Below are 24,877 nucleotides of genomic sequence, written 5' to 3' on the forward strand. Positions count from 1 at the left end.
CATGGCAGAGTGAACACCAGTGGGTTCTTTTTGGGACCCCAAAGAGTTCCTATTCTACCTTAATGAGATGATTCATTGCCCTAGACAGCAGTTAGGTTTTCATTATTGACTAAAAATAGTGGGCCAGGCATATGCAGCAATGTGAGGGGCTCGTTGCCCAGGGAAAACATGTGGTGTTTTATCCCAACTTGATCTATGGTTTTGTCGGCACAAAATTTTATCCAAGATACAAAAAGCAAGAAGATGATACTCTTTGCTGGGTGATCAGGGGCTCCGTTCCCCCTTTTGTAAACCTTATTAATTCTGGTCAATCTCACCTGCCTTCACCTTAATACTGATGGTTTTTGTCCTCTGTTCTTTAAGTTATTAGGTAAGGCATAAAGCAGAATATTCAAGTCATCTCTAAGAACCTGATGAATTCACCAACTTGTATCAAATTTTTGCTGATTAAAGACTTCCATGAAAAAAATGGTTAGGAAAAACATAGTTCAGAAATTTACAGACTATAAAATTTTGTCTATTTCATTAGTCCATCGATTCCTGTAGCTCCATGGTGAGTTTTGAAGTTCTTCTCTTTCTAGCAATGTTCTCCCAAAGCTCCAGTATATGCAAAGCTTGCTAAGTTGCCAATGCCAAGACAGAGAAAACTTTCACAGTAAAGACTTCTTTAGGAGTCTCAAGACTGTTACATCTGTATCTCTCTCTTTTGATAAGAGTAGTAAGCGTGTGTACTGTCACTTGAAACAGTAACAACATGCTATACAATTGCATTTAAGAAAAACTCCTTTAGGCATCTATTTACTTGATATTGGTAAGCAGTTTGCATTATGATCTGATGTAAGATATGGTCATGGTATGTTCTGCAGTGTGCATTGCAATCGGTAAGGATGTACACCAGAACAAGCAGTGAGATAAAAGCTACATGATCAGAGCTGGGGGTTTCTATTCCATAGGAGACAGAAATACACCTTTCACAGGGACATATGCTATGATGGAAGGAGTCAGGTTCACTTCTGCATTTCAAAGAAGAGTTCCCGTCCTTCACATTTTCAGGCCTCTATAGTAATCCTTTGTCTACTGCCACATCTATCAGTGCAAGCAGTTCTGCAGCAATCTACTGCAACAGAAACCCATCCTCAGGTTTTCAACAGCTTTCCACATAAACTCGAGTGAAATGTAAAATCTTAGGCCTGAACACTAAGGCCCCTCCAACACAGGTACCATTATACAGAAAACAGCTTTGATAGTGATGATGATCAGGATCAATAGTTATGTTCTTAGGGTGCACTGGAATTCCCCACAATAAAACTAATTTCTTAAGGGTGAATGTTCTCTTGAACACCATATGGATCATAAAATGAGTTCTGTCATCAACAAAGGGCTATTATTAAACTTTACCATCCTACATGCTGCATGCCACTTTCATCCTTGATCAGCACATACTGAAAAATCCTTGCTAAGGACAGTCCTTGCATTTTGTGCTGCTGTATGCAGTGAGTGTGACTGAAGATTCAGTCCGTGTGCTGTGCCAGGGTCATGGTAACACTCACTCAGTGTTTCTATACATTTCTGGCCCTACTGCTGGCATACCCACTAGCAGGTATTTGCAGATACCAGTGCTCACTAGCTTGCATTTGAATTTAAAATTCAGTCTAAAGAATGTGCTGGATTAGCTATTTTATGTGTTGTGTAAATATCCAGACAATAAGGTTACAGACTCGGAGATATCATGTGAGATCTTGAGGTTCTAAGACCAGTAAATACAGTACTCAAAGGCAGAAACTGATGCTGAGTCATACTCAAAACGGTTAGAAATAGGAAAGGAACCAAGAACGTCATCTAGAGATGACTAAGAATACAATAATGACCATAATAGAGGAATAAATTCTTTATTATGAAATGAACAATAAGTCTTAATGAATGCAAAATCAGAGAGTTCAGTCAAGCTAGAACAAAAGAGAAAAAACTAGAAGGAAAGGGGAAACTGGACTAAGTTTCTAGCTTTCTCTATCCTAGAGAAATCCACTGTGGATTACTAAATGCAGAGACAATGTCCCTTATTCTGGAAGTCCCTGTTCTGCTACTTAGTGAAGCTTGTGAGAATACTCTGCAACAGCATCATTTATAGTTCTTTAATCTTATCTACTTCCTTAGATATTGGCTGCCAAGCTCAGGCTACTGGGTTAGGTAGACTTTTTGTTTGTCCCAGTACAGTCCTTCTTTTGTTCTCCAGGCAGAAAGGAACAATATTTTGACAGTCATAAATACACAGTGAGTCCTGTATATTAAAACAAGTATTCTCATTGCATATTTTCAAATAGTTTTCTGGACTGCTAATTCTTAAGTAGAGTTTAAAAAAGCAATTCCTCTCCCATTTTTGTAATCTGCGTAAGTGTAAAGTTAATGACCTACAATGACAAACCTCACAGGAAAGGTGTGGAGAACTAAAGAGACTTCTTAGCTATACTAGTTAACAGTTGTTATTTCCTGAATACAATCCTGATTTTTAAAAAAGTTTTCTATTTGGCACTAACATGGGTTGTTGCACACATGTGAAAGGAGGTATTTAGCTCAGAGTTCCCCTTTCAGAAAAGCATCCCTGATTATGCAGTTTGCTATCTGCATCTCCATTTAACCATCCTCATTTATTTCCAGCTTCTGGCTCTCTAAGTGTCAATATTAACTTATTTTCTATGAAAATAAAGATCGTGTAATTTATTTTTACCTAGAATAACTAAGTTGATTTGCCTTATGTCTAAGGCATTTCATAATGGATTGTGAGCTCTAGGGAAAATAACTCTATTCAAGTATTAGTAAAACCCTTGACATGTGAATGTATAACCAAGTGTGCTAATATTTTAAGATTAAAAAAAGAATAATACAAATAATTACCAGAAATAATTCAGTTTATTACATTATTTAATATCAAAGTGAAATGCCAAAGAGCCAGCTGACATTTAAAGTTCTTTATAAATTACAAAAATGAGTAAGAAACTGATTCAGTTGAAATGCATACTCTGTATCACTGCAGTTTGTTTTTAAAGAGGATCAGAAAAAGCAGATGGAGATATTTTATACACCACACATACCTCATACACTAGAGTGAGGATATGCCTTGAAAAATGCATTTTCATTCTTTCATTACTGCATTTGTTAAAAGAACTGCTCAAAGAATTTTGATAGGTAAAGAGGAATTTTTATTGCTAATTGAGATATGTTCCACAGATTATGAGCAGCAGGAGGAGATACAGAAAGCCAGAGCTGTTTACCACTGTGGTGGAGAACAAAAGATAAGAAAAGGGAAGACAGAACCAATTGTTAGGCAAGTCCCTTTCAAGAGTGATTTACATTTGGTAAGTACTGTCAGGTTACCCTGCAGGATTTAAAGCCCCCCAGGACTATGTTCTAACCAAGCAATTGGACCCAAATGCCTGCAGACATTACCCAGAAGTTTAATAATTCACTTGCTTAAGGCTTAGGCATTACCTTCATTACTATGCATGTATTGCAGCCTTTTTGTACAAAAAGTGTAATGAAATCCCAGAGGCATAAGGTTAAAGCTCAACAGGAAAGAAATATCTGCCTAGCAAGAAGAGGCTATAAAGTTAGCAGCAAATACAGCTAACTTGAAATAATTTATTCAAAGGGTACTGGGAATTCTCCCGGACAACCTTTAGACAGGCTAGGCCCTTTCCTGAAATACATGCACAAATTGGAATTGTGGCCTGATCAGAGAACACTGGTGAGAATGTGGCCTACCTACATTTTTGGGTAGGATGGATGTTTGTAATGTCGTAAGTTAAGGCAAAGGTTAAAATAAACAAAACCACTTGTGCACAGAGTTTTAGACAATCATGTTATTACACTAAGATATTGACTGAATTTTTTTCCACTTGGTGCAATGCCTCATCAAGGTTATTTCAAAGTTAGAAATGATATATGGGTGCCACTGAAGATCTGCAGCAAGTTTTAATGACACTGTTTACAACATCCCTGGAATGATATATCCCATTAGGCTGCATCATCTGACTCACCAAATGTTTAAACGTACAATTCTATTCATCTAGACACCAAGCTTGATCGCTTCCCATTCATTACTTCAATGACTTGAATTATGAACCCAACAGCATTGTTTCACAGTGAGTCACTTGGTGCTAATACTCCACCTTTATTACTCTTCTGCCAAAAGCATGTTTCATCAAATCAACGGTCAGTCAAGTGGAAGGATTAGAAAGCATTAGTAAACATTAGTAATGACAAACCTGAATACTTTAATGGTTGTAGGTTCCATTTTGATTTCTTCTTGTCACACTGCAGCCCTGCATGAAAAATGCTGGGAGATTTCTAATATATTCAGGAGGTGTATTGCTACAGAAATACCACACTGAGTTTTTAAATCTATATTCTATGTAAGCTGGGGAAATAACAGGATAAAACATTATGCTGCTCTGCTCTCAAGAACACAGTCAATGGCTAGTTGAATTTGTACTCTTGATGTATTGACATGTTTGACACTGCATACATGTAACATGTGCATGCATACTCAGCTGCAAATATGTCAGTCAAAGAACTTGAAGCAGCTATTTGCAGCCAAATGGTAAAAATAACCAAAATGAAGAAAAGACTGAAGCATTTAAAGCATTCACATTCAATGAACTGCAAAGAAACATGAAGCATTTAGAAGAGCAAGATCTGACTATGTGCCACTTAGTACCTAAGTGCTCCATAGTACCCACCACACAAGCAAAATGGTATTCAGACCACTCTGGTTATAATACACAACAGAAAGCCTAACTGGTGGTAGAAGGGTTTGAAGACAAGCTAATGAGGCTTAATGGCACCTTGAGAAAGAATTCTTTGCAGAGCATAGTATAAGAAGAGATGGTGCTTGTGTTCTCCTGAAAGAGGTTGTAGTCAGGTGGGGATCAGTCTCTTCTCCCAAGCAACCAGCAGTAGGACAAGAGGGCACAGACTCAAGCTCTGCCAGGGGAGGTTTAAATTGGATATTAGGAAGTGATTTTCTGCAGAGAGAGTGATCAGGCATTGGAATGTGCTGCCCAGGGAGGTGGTGGATTCACCATCCCTGGAGGTTTTCAAGCTGAGACTGAATGTGGCACGTAGTGCCATGGTCTAGTAACCACACTAGGGTTGGACTTCATGATCTTGGAGGTCTTTGCTGATTCTATGACTCCTAATCAACCAAAGACAGCTATTAAGATTTAGTACACTAATGAAGAGTGGATTGTGTTTATTTGGATTGAGTTTATGCAAGTTAGTAAATGAAATAATGACAAAAAAAGGTATTTGTCTAGACAGATATTTTAGCTGTCTGGGTAAAAAGCAGCTGCTAAAATACTGTGAAAGAGATAAAATGATGTGCTTATACAGGTACTTAATTAAGATTGCGTGTTAAAAATTAGAACATCATTACAAACAGGATGAACAATGAATGATTTGCATTTGGGCAAAGGTAATGCTGTGTGAAAATTATTTGCAGTTTTGATTCTTCACATTCATAGACTGACAAACTAGTGCATACTAACAGCAGCCAACAGCTTTAGAAACTAGAAGAAAGGCATGAACTTCAGCATCCTTATCACTTTGATAAACTCTTCAAGCCTAATTGCTTCTCCAGATGTGCAGACCTGTGTTAGCAATGATCTAGAGGGCCTCCTGTCTCCACACACACAGAGTAACATCCTGTTATTGCTGCCAAATCTGGAATTAACACAATGCCTTTTGGGGTTTGGTTTTCTGGTTGTTTTTTTAGGAAATAAAAAGTACCCAAGATGTCTGTGGTTCTTAATTAGACAAACTAAACTCCCGAGTTCTTACAGCAGGCAATTATTTGTGTTAAGCACTGCCTGTGGACTGAAAACAGTTACACTTATGGATGAATGCTTGCAGCACAATGAGAGCTGTGGTCTAAGGTTCCACTAGCTTCCACCTGGCTTTGGCCCAACAATAACAAGAGTTTTGGTGTGTAAGGCCTTCTATGAGGATGGAGATAAGCGAAACTAAAATCAGCTACGTATTCCTATGGCAGAGCACTGGGGAAAGTGATGAAACTTTCTTACTCCCTTATGCTAAGGTATGTAGAGAACTTAAAAAAATGTATACTTTAATTCTAGTTTGTCATTTGATTTATCTGATCTTCCAAAGCTAGAAGGAGAACCACTTGGTTCCAAAATGTTTATCTGAGCATGTACATTTCAGAATGAAAAAGGCATATGCAAGACAATGACCACCAATATGTTAAGGAAAAAAAAACCCACCATGTAAGATGACTCAAAATTTCCCTTTGAGGTAATGATTACTTTAAGGACACTGCAAGATGCCTTGTGTCAAGATGTGGTTCCAGGAAGAAAAATACCATGTTCAAATTTTGCTGCAAAACAGCTCTGCCTTTTTTAAAAGTTACTGTTGTTAGTTTTAAATCAAATCACTCCTTTTTTATGGTATCATTCACTATGTTTTGAGTTTTCAAATTACCTTCAGTTCCTGTAAGTCACAGAATCCTCTCAGCAAGACAACATAAATGTAAAGCTGAAACGTAGCTTGACCAAACTGTAAACTAAACATGCCCTACCCTGTACAGACATTCCTTGACAATAATTTCAAGGTGAAAGGACAGGCCAATTAACATCACTTCTCACTGTGTACTGTGTATTGCAGAAATAAAATTCTATTTGGCAGTTGTATTGAGCTCTGGGGGTGCAGAGAGAAATAATGGAAAGTTTGAAGATATTGGTGTGTGACAGTAACCCCGTTAAAGTAACATGCATCCCAATCAACCTGTGTGCTGCAAATGTGGAAAGACCAAGTTCCTCTGTATATTTAATACAGGAAATTTATGACCATCCACTTTTGGCAAGGAGCAGTATGAAAGGGAAAAATGGGTAAAACCGTCAGTATAACAGTTTAACATTTTATTTCCATACTTTAAATATAAATTAAAATTTGGGAACAAAATATTTACACCTGAAACTACATATATATATTATATATATATATATACACACACACACACACACACTTCCATTTTCATCTTCACAGTTCAAATTCAAGTCTGACAAACACAGAACTGGTGTCACAAAAAAACCCTGGAAAACTGGGATTCAAAAACAATTCCTTATATGCCATCACTTACACCTCTGTGTGTCAATACATGTGCAGCATCCTTGCATCCGCTTTCCTCAAATTGAATTGATTATTGGAAACAACCTCATTTTAAGTCTGTCATTATTCAGATTAATATTTTTGTGTCTCTTTGGAGGTTTTGTTAGTCTGTACTGCTCATTTTATGCAAACAAAGGTAAATGCCTGTGAAAGATCAATACTTTACATAAGCAGTGTGTTTCACTGTGAGTCATTCTGGGAGAACAAAAGCTACCAACAACCAGTCTGTAAGTGGTTAACATACAGACATTATTTTACACACACAATATTCCCACTGAAGTGCTTTAAATTAATGTAGTTTTTATTTCCTTTTTTTAAAAGTTGTACTATTTAGCACAACCTACAGTGAAAGTTCAAATCCTTTGCACTGTTGCAAACTGACCACAAACTTTGCAGCAACATTCATTTCATCTGTTCAAGCTGCTTATACTTACTCTTCTCTTGTATGTAAATACAGGAAGTAATTAACCTTGGACTCAAAATTAGAGGCCACAGCTTAAGATCAGGCTCTGAGCTGATAGTCAGGAAACCTAAAAAAGCTACTGACTGACAGCAGAATGTTCCATCACAGGTACCCCAGAACATCAGGGCAGTGGGGATGGGATGGCTGTTTGAAAGAAAACATAACTTCCCCCCACCCCATTCACACAGCCACTGGTGTGCTCAGCCACCAGGAACTGATCTGTCTGCTAATCACATTGGGCTCTACACTGCCTTCTCCTCTGTCTCGAGGCAGAAATCAAATGCATTTTATTGAACTTCATCATTACACTACAGAAGCAATCTGTGCTAGACATACACAATTGCCTAAGTTGTCTACATGCTACTGACCAACTGTAAAACACTGGAAGTGAACATAAAATGTTCAAATCAACACAGGTGGGTGGAATGAAACTGTTGGCTTCATGTCTGCATTTTAGAGACTCCTGTATCAGCAAGTTCTGGAAGGGAAGATCTTTAATGTTTGTATTATCATGGTCCTGCGAAACTAGATAAAATCAGAGTAAGACCACTGCAAATTCTGGTTCAAGGTCTTGAATAATTTTAATTTATTTCTAATGTACTCATGTTTCCAAATTCACATTATTGATAGCACAAGGAATGAGAACAATTATTTTTTTCCTTTTCCCATCTGGTCAGACCTAGCAAGTATCAACCATTTCAAAACAATACAGTAAATGTAACATTCCTCAGTAGTGAAGCAGTTACCAGTTATCCCCCAACAGGCTTTAGTTGCAATTCATATAAACCTCCTTTTTTCTACATTGATCTGCCCTCAAACAGCAGGAAGCATCCAAACCAACTAACCCTAACTTATCCAACCATCATTTTCTTTCAGGCAAAATCCTTAATCCAGAGACTCCAGTACTTACACATGTGAACCAGGAGAGTGAACTACTGGGTCAGGCAAAACACATATTGAACAATAAATTTCAATCATTCATTAAAAACTAGAATGCAACATCTATATTTAAACGACTTTATTAACATAGTCAAGCAGTGATTAACATTCACATCTATTATGTCACATCATACAAATGTAAATACAAAATTACTACAGTACAATATATATTCTCTGCATGATCCAAAATATTTGGTGGCCCCAAAAACTCTTTAAAATTCAGCAGCTTATCAAAAATTAAAACCATATTCTATTTAAAATGAAGTTCTGTTAGCACATAGGCAGACTTCAAGAAATATCACTCAATTTAGTACAGTTTAAGAGGTTGCAGGAGGATATGTTTGAAGGAAACATTCCAACATTGTGGCAGATACAGAAACATCAGATTTAAAGCTTTCAAGCAAAACTTACACAACCTAAGTTGCCAGCAGAAAGATCCAGTCATCTTTCACGTAAAACTATTTTGTATATTTCATCCAATTTAAAATTTCCTAAGTGTCTACTATTAGTAAGTCAGACAACGTACAACATAACTACCTATCTCTTCCCATGAATAAAGGTAATATTACACTGCAGATTTCAACAGCCAAATAAACCTCCTTACACCAATCCTTTCTCTTCCTCATTGCTGTCCTTACAAAAAACAACCAAGCCTTCTTAATTTTGTTGCTCACCCAAAGTAAGGAAATAGATACCTAAATCAAAAGTAGCACAACAGAACCAGTTTGTAGAAAAATGATACTATGCTGTAAGTGCTGAATTCTTTGAGATGTGGATTTGGCTTACTTAAAGCATACTGTAACACCACACAGGGATTCATCCTACAGAGCCGTTTCAAACTTCCCTCATATAAGTACATTCAAGTGAGTGAGTATCGCTATTTTAGCAGAATACACAAGGCAAGCAGACAGAGTACTTGCCTCAATTCCCCATTTAAAACAATAAAGTAAAACTGGCTTGCTCCAACCATTAAGTGCAAAGAGCAAGCATCAGTGGCAGGCAAAACCCAGTTCCTATCAGAGAAAAATACCTAGAAGACTGACGGATGCAAGTCATCCTGGAGAATGCATAGGTGAGTGAAATACACAGCTACTGATCACGCTTTATTTATTCAAAGTGAGGTTATGCAATATATAACAAATATGTGTGCAAACTACGTCAGCGTCTATCTGCGATAACTGCAGGATGTTTAGCCATTTCACTGCAGAGCCCAACCTTTATCTAAGATTAAAAAACCACTCCTTAGACCCTATAGAAGCTTTATGCACCTATCATCCCCATGAAAGATATAGTATGGAAGCAGTTAGTGTTCAGTTACAACTTTTTTACTTGGCGACATATGAAACAAAAGATTTCCAATTCAATGCTGCATTTAAAGCATTTTAAAAGAAGTATTTGGACACATTCTCCTCGAGGGAAGAATGTTTCTGCACCTTATCTATTAATACATTCAATATGAATAATATAGGTGAAGCAAGAGTCAATATTGTCCCCACAGTAGGTTAGTTTAGAGTAAGTTTAAGACAGAGGAGCTGCCTAAATGAAATACATGAACTGATAAGATTATGAGACATTTTTATTAGCGTGTGTTCTGAACAAAAAGGGTACAAGAGTATTCACCTGAGATAAAGCTAGTATTTGACTATTTCTAAGTAGCAATGAGTTTCGCTTGAGGAAAGCCACTTGACGTTTTAAAATATACATTTTACTATTATACAATATATGCAGTTTAAGTAATTAAGATTGATGCTAACGTAAAAGTCCTAACCAAAACTCAAAAATAAAATCACAGTGTGTATCAATATTGTTAGTTAAAAAATTTATGCTACTTCATAAATTTTAAAAATCATGATGATTACAAATTTTAACCCATTCTTCTAAAAGTGATCTTTTGAGTACAAGCTTCAAGGAGCAATAAACTAAAGCATAGGAATTTGCTTCTTACAGTTTAAATATATACATATTCACTGATTTAGAAAATAATCAAGCTTTGGAAAAAAAATTACAAAATTCACTATTTCTGCTTGCACTGGTTAAAATAATGAACTAGTCTAATCCGTTTCCCTAGATGAAACGAGTGTTTTCCTGAATGTGTTATGACAAAAAGTTAATATTGAACTCCATTTTAAGACTAATTTAACAGCAATTTAGAACTGCCAAAAAGATGCATTCGCAAGGATTTTAAATACACTTTCTGTTACCAACTTAGGTTGATCAGCAGCTTTTGTTCACTCTCAGAATCCTTCAAAAAGGGAAACTCAAAACAGGAAAAAGGCATATATAAAAACAGTAAACACTGACCTCCTGAGGTTCCTACAACAAAAATATTCAAGTAGAAAATCTACACCATTACTTAGCAGCGGCTATTTCTGTAGTTTAGCACACTAACAGCACTTTTTTCAGTGTGTGAGGAGCAAATGAAGTAAGCCGTGCTTTTAGCATGCCAAGAGGCAGAAACACTGGAATGTAACAAGGACAAACTCACAATTCTACCAGTATGAACATTCAGTCGACATTCAAGAACTGTCAAGACTACACCACAAGAATTAAGATGCTTTTTACATATCCCATGATGCAATAATCCAATTTTAAATGTTAATGCCATTTCAGAACTTTTCTTGCCTCATATTATCCCCTAAAAATGGCTTCTGCCAATCTCTGCCTTATATTATGCATTAGGAGTATGGTTTATTTGCTTTAAAATAACACCACGAGAGAACTTACTGATACAAAAGCCCATTTTGTCAGCACTGTTTATTTCTGCCCTACCTTAATTAGTTTCCTTGCTGTCATACCAGATCAGTTCACATCTGTACAAATACCTATTAAAACACATATATACAAAAGCGGCATCCTAAGCTAATCCAAGGTGAGGTGGAGTGGTTTCATTTGGTTAAAGGGGCTTTCTGAAATTTAAAAAGTCTAGTTAAGCTCAGATTCCAGCTGTTATATGCTACCATATTATTTGGGTAGGTATTCTATTCTACAGGCGTTTTAATGTCCTTTCTCTGAAACTCTTCCTTAATGTTCAAACACACTGAAAATGAAAGCAAGTTTGGGTCTAAAATAATAACCCACCTTGCTTAATTTTTTTTTTTATCCCCTTTCAAAATTTGGTATAAAAGTGGGTTTTAGTGACTATTACTAATTCAGTTATTAGTTAAAGAAGGAATTTTGTGTTTGCTACCAAAGTAATGTAATTTGAAAGCAAGTTATCACATGCAATTTTGACCAGATTGAATTGACCATGTACTGGCATTATCAAATGTATTTCATTCAGTACATGTCCAAACTACTCTTCAGGCATAATTCATTAAAATTTGCAAAGCAAAAATTAAAAAATAAAAAGGGGTATGTAAAACATGCATGTGGTCATGCACAAAAAAAAATTTCTAAACTCTTTAAAAACAGCATTTATAAGTTCACACTCACACAGCTCAAACTTCAGTGCAATGGCTAAATCATTCAACAGTCAAAGAACAGAACCATGCAAAGAAGAGCAAATTCTTAAAAATCCCCCAATCAGACAAAAAAAAATAAAATAAAATAACTGTTATCCAGTATCCATTCTGCAATGCAAAGGTGAGAAACTAAATCTACAAAAAGGCTGTTATGGCTTAATTTTGTTTTGCAGATTAATAATGCAGCACTTGAAAAATGGAAAGGTGTGGCTTCACCTCTGACCAGCAGAGTTAAAAATCTCTCCATTTTCCTTTATCATCATGGGATACTCTTTAGGCAATCTAAATTATTAAAGACTTGCCACTTTCAGATGGACACAAGATCAAGTGTACCAGTTAGGATTTCACATTCACAGTACATAAGAAAATACACATGGAAGGAAAAGTAAAGGGTTAACTTAACAAGGATTTATTCACAGGAATACATGTAAGTAGAGAAAAAAAAAACACAACAGAAAAGCTAAACAAATGAAATGAAGAGGATCCAAACTAACTTTCACTCCGTAGCTTTAAACTTGCACCCTTGTGCATTTAACTACATCACAAAGGGCCACCAACATGCGCCAATACAGTGTAGATACCCTGCATTACATCCATTAACTGAAACATCTCCTTAAGATCATGCTTTGAACAAAAAGAAAGCGTAGAAGGTAATACGTTGAAGTGGGAATAAACACAAATATAGCAATCCTGTCATCAACTTCTACAATTGTCTTTACGTGCCAACTAACATTTACGCAGCCTTTAACAGGTCTTACCATGTAACTCATTTTAGAGATTCTGATTAAATCACTAGTATATAACCATGCAGAAAGCACATCACACTGACAGCACAGAGGCAAATATTTTGCACAGCTATATCAGCTTTCCACATTGTGCAGGTTACACACAATACAATATCAATCTTATCCTTAACAGATCCTAAAAAGGTATTTCAAGGCCTAATTGTTAACTACAGTACTTTATACCTATATTCTTAATAAAACATAAAATCCACAGAATCTTAAAAAGGAATTTTAAATGCAGGGCTATATTGAATTGGTAAACTGCAACACAAAACTGGCGCAACATAGGTAAATGTATACCAATTTCACTCTATGTGATGCAAGCATGCTACTTCCCCACTAATTAATATTACTTCTGATCACTATGAGCCAGAACACATGCCTGAACCTTAAACTGCAAGTTAAGAATAATGCCTTACTCTAGAAATTAAAGCTAACAAAGTACAATAATAAAATCATATCTACTATCTTAGTTGGTTTTTTTCAATGTAAGAATTCATATGTCATCTTTCTTTTGCAGTGTCCCTCCCCTTACCCCAGAAATGAAAGGAGTGACTTATTTTGGCAGCTTGCAGGTTGCTTCATTTCATCCAAGTTAACCTTTAATAATTTACGATGGGGTTTCTATACTGTACACTGCAAGCGGCTGTTCCTAATACAGACACAAGCTGCATTTTAACTGTACTAACTTCGTTTGTGTAGTTCTTCATTAACATGCAAATACCTAGGAATCCCATCAAGCAGGATGAAATAATGTAGAAAACCCTTACTTAAAAAAAACCAGGAAACAAAAAAGAAAGCCTTTTACTGTTTGTGACCCCCATTCTTAGGTTTCCTTTATTGTGCGCAAAATATTTTTCCTCTTTACGTATCCCTATGTTTCAATTATATGGTTTCTTATTTTAGTACAAATCCCCACAATATTCCAGAATGTGCTGTTTTGTGACTAGATTCTTTTTTTTTCTTCTTCACATCCAGTGCAGAGTTGTAATAGGAGACAGATTTCCACCCACAAAGGCTCCAGATGTTAAAACATTTCCCAACATCGACTTAATACAGTGACGGCAACACCTCCCTCCCGCCCCTCCCAGTAGGGTTGGGATTGTACTGTATTCCCTACTGGTTTACCCTTCCCCCCAGTAAAGGGTAACATTTTCCCTGGGTGCAGAGGCTCCCTCATAGTCTCCCAGACTGAAGGACCTGTAAAAGGAAAAGATAAAGGTACAATTAAGTCTTACCTTGAACCTTAACTGACAGATAAACTCTTTGTTTTACACACCTTTCTCAGGCAGTAAGTGCCAACCTTTGACTTCAAAACGAATTTTTGCCTAGATTTTCCCTTTTAAGTCTGTTAAGAAAACAGCCCATTTTTATCAGATAAATTCATGAAACAGCAATATGTGCTTTGAAGCTACAGTGACAGTTCCACTATAAGGGCTAAACTTAGATTTAGGATAAAAGCAGCCCTATATATTCTAACCAGCTTTTCTATTCTTAGCACAACACTATGACTGACCTAACAGCTTCACTTTCAGGGGATTAAACAAGTCAGCCATAGTTTCTCCTCAGTTCAAACTCAGTTTATCACTTTGGCTTCCTTTTCATTAGGAGGAGAAAACACCCTTATGCCAGAGCTAAAACACTCTCACTGATAAGTATGTAAATGTTTGAAATCGGTTTATTTTTAATCCATTGTTCAGATCAAACATGTAATTCAAACAGGATTTCTTATGTCACTGACTCTGAAAAAATTCTTAGGCTGGCTTTTAAATAGCTGTGCATTCCAACAGTAAGACAGAACTGCATGATTCACTCCCATGACTTCCATGCTACCAAAAGTACCACTTCTACCACAAGTACCAAGTTTCTATAAAGACTGAATACATAAACTTAATTCACCCTCCTTTTTCGGGGGTATAATTATCTCTTCACGGTATCACTACTTCACACATGAGAAATTTGCTTCATACAGCATGCAGATAGCATACAAAGCAAGGTGGTATAACAACACAGCTATTCTGGAATGCACTTTCACTGTTCTTTGCTGAAGTGTAATTATTCTCTACACAGAACTGTGTAACAATTCTGAATTGACACAGAGAATGGAACATGGCTGTAATAAACACATCAGCCTTCCCAAAACATCCACCTTACAGTCACAGTAGAGTTACATCATAACGTAACATCCTTTATTCAGTGCAAAGATCATTTAGTATGTAGCTAGGAGTATATTGGACTTCTCATAGCTAAAGAGTGTTAACCAACTTGCTTTCTTATCCTAGAGGAATATTCCTGCTTAGATCACATCTGCCATCTGCTACTATATTCGTAACATATAAGGGAGCCTATTTCTTTTGGATCATATTCATCACGTTCCTCACTAAACCTGAACCAGCATTTTGTGGTACCTACACTTCCAACTTTATCTTGATAAACTAATGTGTGTATCATATACTCCTTTTTCTTCCTCTCTGAAACAATAAAAAACCCAGTCAGACAACTCCTTTTGTTACAACTACCATCACTTACATATATTATCATCCCTTCTTTCCTTCATATGAAATGGAAAGATAGACTAGATGAGGTAGCTGAACAATTCTGAAGAAACAATTGTGCTTCACATAATGCAAACAGGGAGAAAGTCTGTTACACAGTTCAGTTTAGCAAGCAGGACTGGTGTGCTCACCTCTAATTATGGGACTGCAGCTACAGTGCGTGAGGTTAAACTCCGTAGTAAGCTGCAAGGCGCTCTTTTAAGGGAGGAGGAAACTGGTCAGAGAAACGCCTCCAATTTTCATCCCCAACTTGATTTTTAAATCCGTGAAGAATCTACAAATGAGAGGGTGAAGTCAAGATAAGTACTAAACAGAGGATACAGTATTTGCTAGCCACAAATGCAGTAAGCCGCAACCTGCTGAGCTGTACATCTGGCAATTTGAATTCTCCAATTCAATACTGAAATGCTAGAAGAAATAAATATAATGTCTTTCTTAACGTGTTTTTTCTTTTACAGGTGGCATACAGAATATAGCTACCCACACAACAGCGTGTATATAGGCATTTAAGTGTATTTTTAACGAGCAAGGTGACTTAAAACCTAGAGTTAGGCCATTTCAGCATGTCTACTTGTAATTTTTTCAATTCATTTTTCATTCATTCATTGTATCAACGGACACAGTTCATATATATTAAGACCACTGTGTTCACATTTCTTTTTTAAAAGTGTAACATGTTGTGGGAATAAAGCTGAGTCAAAACTGCAGCCAGCATTTGACAGTACCTGTCAATTTCTAGCACAAATATAAAACCTGTGAGAGCTCTGCTTCTTCCAGGGATCCAGTAAGACAACTGTCACTTAAAAGGAAGCTCTTAAAATCTTATATGTTTTGAAAGAACAGGGACCCACAGTCAGTAGTAGACAAAAGCCAGTGAAAGAGGGGAAAAATAATCTACAGGTTTCAGTCTGGACCTTCTGATGTAATACAGCAAATAAAAGGCAAACGTTAGAAAGGGCAAAAGCAGATGATATTGCTCTTCCTCATACAAAATTATGCCAAGAGAATTCAAAGTTCTTTTTTCTTTCTTGCATTCAGTGAAACTGAATTGTCATGAACACATCTTCACAGCAAAGACAATGCCCAAATTAAAGCTCATGGTACCAAGTTTACCCTCAACACAAGAATGTCAAGTAGAGCTGTTCTTAAACAGGATGTAGTGCTAATGACATTATTGCACCACCAGTTAATTCCAGGCTCACCTCTCATTCCTAACCCAGAGTCACATTATCCAGCTGCCAAGAAACTACCCAAAATCTAGGAATGTTCAGGTATGACAAAAGGTTATGTGTCAGATTTCAACACTGGCAGCTCATCTATCCACGCTCTTGAAGTGGTATTTTCTCCCCTAGTTCTAGTGCTAAAGAACAAAACAAAACAAGAAACAGTGGACAATCCAGTTTCTTTCCATTGTTCATGAAAGTTGTTAATTCTTGTTGGAAGAACACCTAACTGGACCACAGCAATCATGTATTCAAGAGGAAGCAATATAAAAGCCCGGCATGTCATCACTGAGAAAAGCACAAGAATACACTTTTAAGAAGCAAGGCAGACCTTATGCCAGATAAGCAAGAACCATTGTGTCCAGTTTGAATGCATTGGTCCTACATGGATAACTTGGAAGGAATGTCAAAAAGAAGAGCCTAACTTACTGAAGCAAGTATTTGACGCTGAAGGACTGGTGCAGAAACATGCACAGAGAGTGCTTTGCACAATCATCATAGACAGCATCCTGGACTTCCTTTTAACTTGTATTTGCTGTTTCCTTGTGCTGATGCTAGAATACTCACAGCTGTGAATTTTCTAGGTCTAATGTTCCTTGGAAGAGACCAGTTATCTGAGAGGGTACCTAGGACAGTGAGATTTCTGTCTTTGCTCATAAAGACAAGCTCTAGCTTCTGTTTTGATGCTCACACATGGCATTAATTGAAAAGAAAGTAGCAATATTATGATGCATATTCCTACAAGTACTTAGGAATATGTTCTGGTTTTGCTTTAAGAGTATCATGAGCTTTTCTTTTGACAGAATTTTTTAAAAACTGAGATTTCACTTTACAACCTGTGAGGGTTCCAATCTAAGACACTAGTGCCAAAATACAATATATCACATTCTGGGTCGTTTGGGTTTTTTTTCTTTTACTTATTTTATACAAGGCAAACAGACCTCTTCCTTAAATTCTACTGACACTTCATTTGGGATGTCTTCTTGGGTATAATCATATGTTAGTTTCTTGACACTACTTATCCAAGAGGGATTCTGAGGAGAATTAAGCAGCCCTTTATTTTCAGCAGAAGTAAGAGAAGCAAACAAGATACCACTGGGACAGCTTTAATTTGAAATGTTCTAAAAACTTCTCCAAAATAAAGTAGGCATCTTTTTGGTAAAAAAAAAAAGTCTTGAACAAGTAACAAAACTCATTTTCTAGAAGAAAAGTCTTAACTATCGTGTAAAACCACCTGCTCTTCCAAATACATGTGAAACAGTAGGCTGGACATTATGAAAAGCTGTTTGAGGATGATACAAATAGCAACTCAAGTGAACCTTTCAATACTGTTTAAAGAAGTCTGTAATAATCCAAATGCTTTTAAGAAAATATAGGGTAAAAAAAGGTCAGGATTTTCATCCTGTTTTGTTTGAAAATTTATGACCTTGCATGACCACTGAAGGCAGAGAAACCTCCATGACCACAAACACTGTAAGTGCTAACAGGGAAACAGAAAGCAAGAAACCAACCAGAGGATGCAGAACAATCACCACTAGGATATACTGTTATATCAGAAACCTTACCTTACAGAACATGTCTCGGAGATCATCTTTTGGGCTAATCCATGATGCAACAGCATCACAAAAAAAAATAAAGTCCTACGAGATTAAACAGTAACATAGGTTAGAAACCTCAATTTATAGGTCTGAAAACAATGCTTGATGTTCATTCTGTGAACTGTCCAGGGTCTTTGATCCTAATTCACAAATGCTTTTGGTTTTATGTAATTATTTTCCACTTATTTCAGACAATGCTAAGTTATTGTATGTCTAAGTGCTCTGCTTAGTGTCTTAAATAAAACCACAGTTAAAAAAACCAAGTCTCCCCTCCTACAGTACACAAGTCTAACAGTAATTCTTTCAGTACACATATAAATACAAGACCAAATCACCTCAATAACAAGCAGCAAACTCAAGACCACAGTCATGGCACTCTCTCATGCATTTCCAGATGGGGAAAAAAGCTGTTCTATTTCTTTAAGCAGGGCCAGAATTTTTTTTCTGGGACACACAGAATGTTTACCATACAGATTCAAAACTAAAGCCACCCAAAACTCCTTACACTTCGTTCACCTGCTGTCGTACATTACCTCCTCCTACACCAATTGCTGACAAATGCATGTTATTTCAGTGTGACTACAGAGAATGAGAGATGGAATAATGAAGTGTGTCCTTAATTATCCCCTCCCCTTAAGCTATGTGAAAGAACAAACAGCAGAAGAGTAAAATATTACATACACAGTAAGGCAGAAGTGAAATGAATTGAGAATCTCAAAACAAGGCTCAATTCTTGTGTTTCAGAAAGAAGAATTCCAGCAGAGGAGAGGGAAAATCACCTTCATTTTCCTCTTGGAAAGTATCAGATTGGTACAGCTTTACTTCAGGTGTGGAGACTAAAGATCAAATCCTATTCTATTCTTCAGAGGTATCACTTATATTAAAGCGATGCATGTTCATTGTCACATTGGCCATTTAAGTAATATATCCAAAGCTGAAACAGAATCTTCCCAACCCAAGTTTTCAGAATGAATGGTGGTTACTGGTTTTGTTCTGTTTCTTGTTTTAAAAGCCTAGGTTACATCTGGAAAGTAAGCTTCAGAATGCCAAATTTTACCTTATATTTGCATACAGATCCCGATCACAACCTGACAGAAGTATCAAAATACAGTTATTTTGATCAAAGTTAATTATTTACCTATTTGTTGTAAGTAAATGGAAAAACGTTATTTCAACAATAGCCCTTTCCTTTTCAGGTTATAACTGCTGAAGCATCATGACATGTATTGTGACCTCAAAATAAATCTACATCACGTACTGCAGGGAATCACATGAAGCTAAACTTCTTCATACTCCACATGCAGCTTTCACTAAACTGCACGCGAGTAAAGTAAAGTAGTGTCTATTAAAGTATCTTACTTGGACTACTCCACTGGGGTTGACTGTAATCATGGTACATATCCCGCGGAATGCTGAATCCTTTTCCTCGTTGTCTCTTATGTTTCGCAGGGAGGTGCACCTAACAAATTGGAGAGCAAAACTTAGCTAACACTATTACTTTTTCTTCAGCTGAGTCAGAACTAGATGACAGTATCTGATGGAATAAGTCACACTGACAAGATGATCTGAAACACAATTTTGAACACTCAAAAACCACATAATTTTTACTAACACAATCCCATTGGCATCACCTCCAGATTCTGGTTTTTCTGTTACACTATATACTGTTAGAGAGTGTGACCTGTATTCCATTAAATACAAAAGAAACATGTATCTGAAATATTTGTAGAAACTACCGTTATTAGAAGCGGAACATAAAGTACTATCACAGTATGAATTATGTCAGATACCACTTACAGAACAGTTATTTAACTTTTACAGCAGCAAGCAAGCTATTTTATACATAACAGATCTATAAACATATATTCCTTACAGCATTTCAAGCCTCAGACTGAATTTTAAGTAATGCACAGTTTAAATTTTACAGTATTTGCATGCACTGTCTTATCATTCTGGTGGATTTTAAAATGCTCTTTCATAGTCAAGCTTTAACACAGCAAGCATGTGACAATCTTATCCCATGCATAAATTAGTCGTTAGCCACAACATAAAGAATACATGACGGTGCTACTAAAAACTCACAAACCTGATAGGACAAGATTAGTCACATGGTTGGCAATGATTAAGGATTGAGATTTTGTAACCAACTGAAAATATATCTAAAAGTGAGATAGAGAGAAGAAAGAAAGGAAGAAAGAAAGAAAGAGAGTGAAGAAAAATGAATTAAAAAAAAAGATTGAATAATACACACCAGGGTCTTATAAACTGCTGTAGCATGGGGGCCACCTCTTGAGGACAAACGTAACCAAGACGACCAATTGTTATTGCTAAGGTAACGCAATCACGGTTATACACCACCAAACGCCAACCAAGACATGAGCAAATGAGGGGGGAGGAGAAAAAATAAAGAAAAAACAACAAATAACTCAGAAACAGAAACCAACAGAATCTGTGTATGATAATAAACATAAGATTTCACCAATGCTGTTTATTACCACCCCCTAAATAAGAGGCAGCAACATATATGGTATACTCTCCAGGGTAAAAGAAAATTAAAGAAGTAAATGAGAGAACACCAAAAACACAATTTTAAATCCGAAGGCCTTCTGTTGTAAGCAGTCATTCTGCATTCTTCAGAGTAACATTTCGCAGTGAATTTACCTACCATGCAAAGTTTTTGTTCAAATGCACCACTATGGATATTTCTGATGAAAAGGAATTAACCATCTTCAGATTTACCATCAAGCACTCTAAACACTTTGTTTTTTTTCAATAGTTAGAATTCGAGATTTTAATAGACCTAATCTATCAGTAAAAACCCATTTAGAAATACTTTACGTGGAAAATATTGTGGGCTGTCTGAAAATTCTAACTAGATGAGACTCTTCTCAAAGAACACCAAATATTTTCTTCACAATCTCTTCATAGGGCATTTAATTAGAAGTTGTTGCTAACTCACAGCCAACTGACTGCAGAAAATGAATTTTTTTAGTTCCAATATTTCTCCTGTTCACAAAAGGTTTCCTCACAGATGTGCATAAGAATCTGACTTGATATCAAGGTATAAGGACACATGAAAAGCAAAACTGCTTCATCACATGATTAGGTAGTTTGGTCCTTTGCTCTGAGGGACAGACCAAAGAAAATATCACCATGCAAATGTGTTTTAATGGTGTTCGCTCAACTCACGAAAGATTAATCTTTAGAAAAAGGAGAGGGTGGGGAATAATGTATCAGGATTACTTGAAGCAAAATACATGAATACTACTAAAATCCAGCAGATTTGTATGAAGCAAAGAAAGGAAACCTATGTTCAAGGGACATACTATGCAACACTCTAATTAACAGGCATTTGTGAACAGTTTCATGAAACATGCAGTAAAGCAGATGATGCTTTCTCCAATAAAAATTTGGTGTAGGATATACAAGCAGCCTGGAACACTCTAATTCCATGAAAGCTGCAGCTCACTGGCAATGTACTGTTTCGCCCTGATGTTGCTCAATTTCCATATGCAGTGTCTAAATTTTTATACTGTCTTATAAAACTGCACTTGAAGTTCAAATGAAAACACAGTTTTAAGTTTCATCCCTCAGTTACAGTCTGTAGAAGGAATAGTAATCTCTGTAAAAGCCTGTTTTCATAACTGCATTCATAATTAATTACACAGCAAGCTACGGCAGAAACAGTACTTTAGAAAAAGGGTGGGGAATAATGTATCAGGATTACTTGAAGCAAAATACATGAATACTACTAAAATCCAGCAGATTTGTATGAAGCAAAGAAAGGAAACCTATGTTCAAGGGACATACTATGCAACACTCTAATTAACAGGCATTTGTGAACAGTTTCATGAAACATGCAGTAAAGCAGATGATGCTTTCTCCAATAAAAATTTGGTGTAGGATATACAAGCAGCCTGGAACACTCTAATTCCATGAAAGCTGCAGCTCACTGGCAATGTACTGTTTCGCCCTGATGTTGCTCAATTTCCATATGCAGTGTCTAAATTTTTATACTGTCTTATAAAACTGCACTTGAAGTTCAAATGAAAACACAGTTTTAAGTTTCATCCCTCAGTTACAGTCTGTAGAAGGAATAGTAATCTCTGTAAAAGCCTGTTTTCATAACTGCATTCATAATTAATTACACAGCAAGCTACGGCAGAAACAGTAATGCTCTTGCACATACTAGTGGCATGCAGCAAAATATCCCACAACAAACGTAAAATAAGTACATCACACTCAACATTTATTTGCAGTTATGCATCCACATTTAAAGTAACTATTAAGAGAATTAAAAGAAAAGAAAAATAAATAAACGTAAATGTCTGGATGCTTCCAAAAATTCTCTAACAATGATGGAAGCAAACATTCAAGTACTGGATGCTTCTCAGTTACAGATATTACACATCCATCAGTGTAGAGGAAGGGAGTCAAGGCAGGGGCAAGGCAAATTCACATTGTTATACTATTCCATGGTATATTTCAAAACAAGGAGGTATTTGCTCCAAAATTAACTTTTCAAAAAGTAGTACCTATAATATGCCATACAACTAGTTAATTTTCCCCTGAAGTTCACCTTCCATACTAAATGGGGGCAGAAGGACAGCGAAAGTGCAGCTTCTAAGTATAGAGAATAGTGGAGGAAAAACTTGCATAGAAAAAAATCTCTCTCCAAATTATCTCTCGCTTTGCTCAAGAAGTATAATTTGCATCATTTTCAATCATGTCAGGTGTAACAACTAAACTGTAATTTTCTTACAGGACAGTTTCCAAACAGGACAAGAAAATAAAATCTCAATTAGTAAAATAGTAAACCATAAACCCATCGCAACATTAAGAGAGTTTTGCTGAAGTATGGAAGGTGTTTTTCATACCAGAACATGTCCTCTATAAATGCAAAAGAAACAAGCCTCAGAAATTCTGATTCAGTAAGGCATTTGGAGATTGCTCTCAATTTGGAACACAAAGCTCTGGGCCAGAACATGAAACATGCATGCCACTATTAGATCTCTTTTCAGAGATTTGTTATTAAGGGACCAAGCAATAGAAGTTCAACATAATCTCAGTTATGTTGTTGTAAAATTGCCACCACAGATCTAGATTTTGGTGCACACTAAGCTGAACTTTTAAAAAGAGTGCATTTTTTTGGCAGATCTAAAGAATTCCTTGTTTGTTTTATGTATGCCAATTACACTTGTTTCCAACACTGGACATATATACACAGCACACGTGTAAGGACATGCATATATCCAAAGCAGTGAGAAATAACCCTAAGTGTTACTGCATACATTTGTCATATGCAATACATAAAAATGGAAGAATAATTAAACAGATGATAAAGAAATATATGTTACAAAAGAAGAAAGCAGTAACTTTGAGAATCTAGATATATGATTTGCTGCAAGACTGAGACTTGTAAGAGCTTCTGCAAAACAGAGTTGCTTTTGATTATAAAAGCCAAATACATAGCAATAAAATCAGTTCTGGTGTGGTTCTCCTATGCCATTTTAAAAATAATTATTAAAAAAATCTCTAATTTCCTTCACCATGTACAGTTCAATTTTTTGGGTACCTGTGTTCTCTAACAACGTCTTTGGTGTGTTGGGTCTGTTAATTATTTCTACAAGCTGGTGCAACACCATTGGAATATAAGGCTGCATCTCTATACCTGAAACAGCCAAAAAAAGAATTCAGAAGAAAAAGACCATTAACATACATAATCTAAGTAGACTGAGTACATTGAACTTACTAATAAGGTCAAAAAGCTCAAATTTACCTAAAATTTTAACATGAAAGTATAATTAAAAAAAACCCCAACACCCATCCAAATCACCCAGACAAATCATGCTAAATGTGCAGAGATTTAAAGAGAAAATTGAATCTTACCCATCTGGATAGAGATTTCTCCAATTGCCCAGGTGGCATTGTTACACACAGAAATGAATTCAGGGTTTAGGTTGGTTCCCAAAATTGGCATGAAATCAGCTAGAAAGAATAACATTTTAAAATCTCATCACATAATACAACCATGTTGTCCCATTACTGTAAGATCGTGGGGAAAAAAAAGTGGTTTACGATAATGTAAGCCTATTTAAATGCTTGGAAAGTGTTACATATAAATTAACAGGAGCTATATTTCTGTTGTATATCAGATTAACCTGGAATTTAGAACCTAAGCAGATCAATGCAAATCTTTTCAGATTATGCCTTTAAAATGTTGCAAATAGGCTTTATCTTCATGTAACTCTAGAAACTTTTCTTCTCTCCTTCCCTTCCTTAGGTCAGGGGAGAGAGGGGAAGAAAAGACAAAAACCACCACCACAAGTAATTGTGGTTTTATAATATGGTTGAAACCCCTCCAAATCACCCGGACAGCTGCAAAAAACAATGATGGCAATCACATCTTTGATCAAATTTTAAGAAAAATGAGTTTCAAAGGTAGATTATAACATCTGCCAATGAATTCTAAATTCCAAGCCTATCCATTTGACAAATGCACCTCAACAGTATCTGAAGGAAGAAAGAGCAAATATGGAAGTGTATAACTGATGTCACTTCCCTACTGAAATGAGAAACAAAGCAAAAAAACAAACCAAAACGGATTGTCTAGCCGAGCTTTCCGATTTATAGATTATATATAACTTTACTTAATAGATTCTAGTAGAACAAAA

General features: G+C 36.2%; 1 protein-coding gene across 1 annotated transcript; it reads right to left on the reverse strand.

Moving 5' to 3' along the window:
• Positions 1-12,428: 12,428 nt before the first annotated feature.
• On the reverse strand, positions 12,429-24,191 carry LOC103808246 (transportin-1-like; the record flags this gene model as incomplete). Its single annotated transcript, XM_009081020.1, has 7 exons — positions 12,429-14,027; positions 15,514-15,656; positions 18,171-18,245; positions 19,563-19,662; positions 20,455-20,530; positions 23,779-23,874; positions 24,093-24,191. Coding segments are annotated over 6 exons (554 nt in total), but the record flags the coding sequence as incomplete, so codon positions are not given.
• Between the last annotated feature and the right edge of the window lie 686 nt (positions 24,192-24,877).

Source organism: Acanthisitta chloris, unplaced genomic scaffold (assembly GCF_000695815.1).
Source record: "Acanthisitta chloris isolate BGI_N310 unplaced genomic scaffold, ASM69581v1 scaffold13850, whole genome shotgun sequence".
Classification (NCBI taxonomy): domain Eukaryota; kingdom Metazoa; phylum Chordata; class Aves; order Passeriformes; family Acanthisittidae; genus Acanthisitta; species Acanthisitta chloris.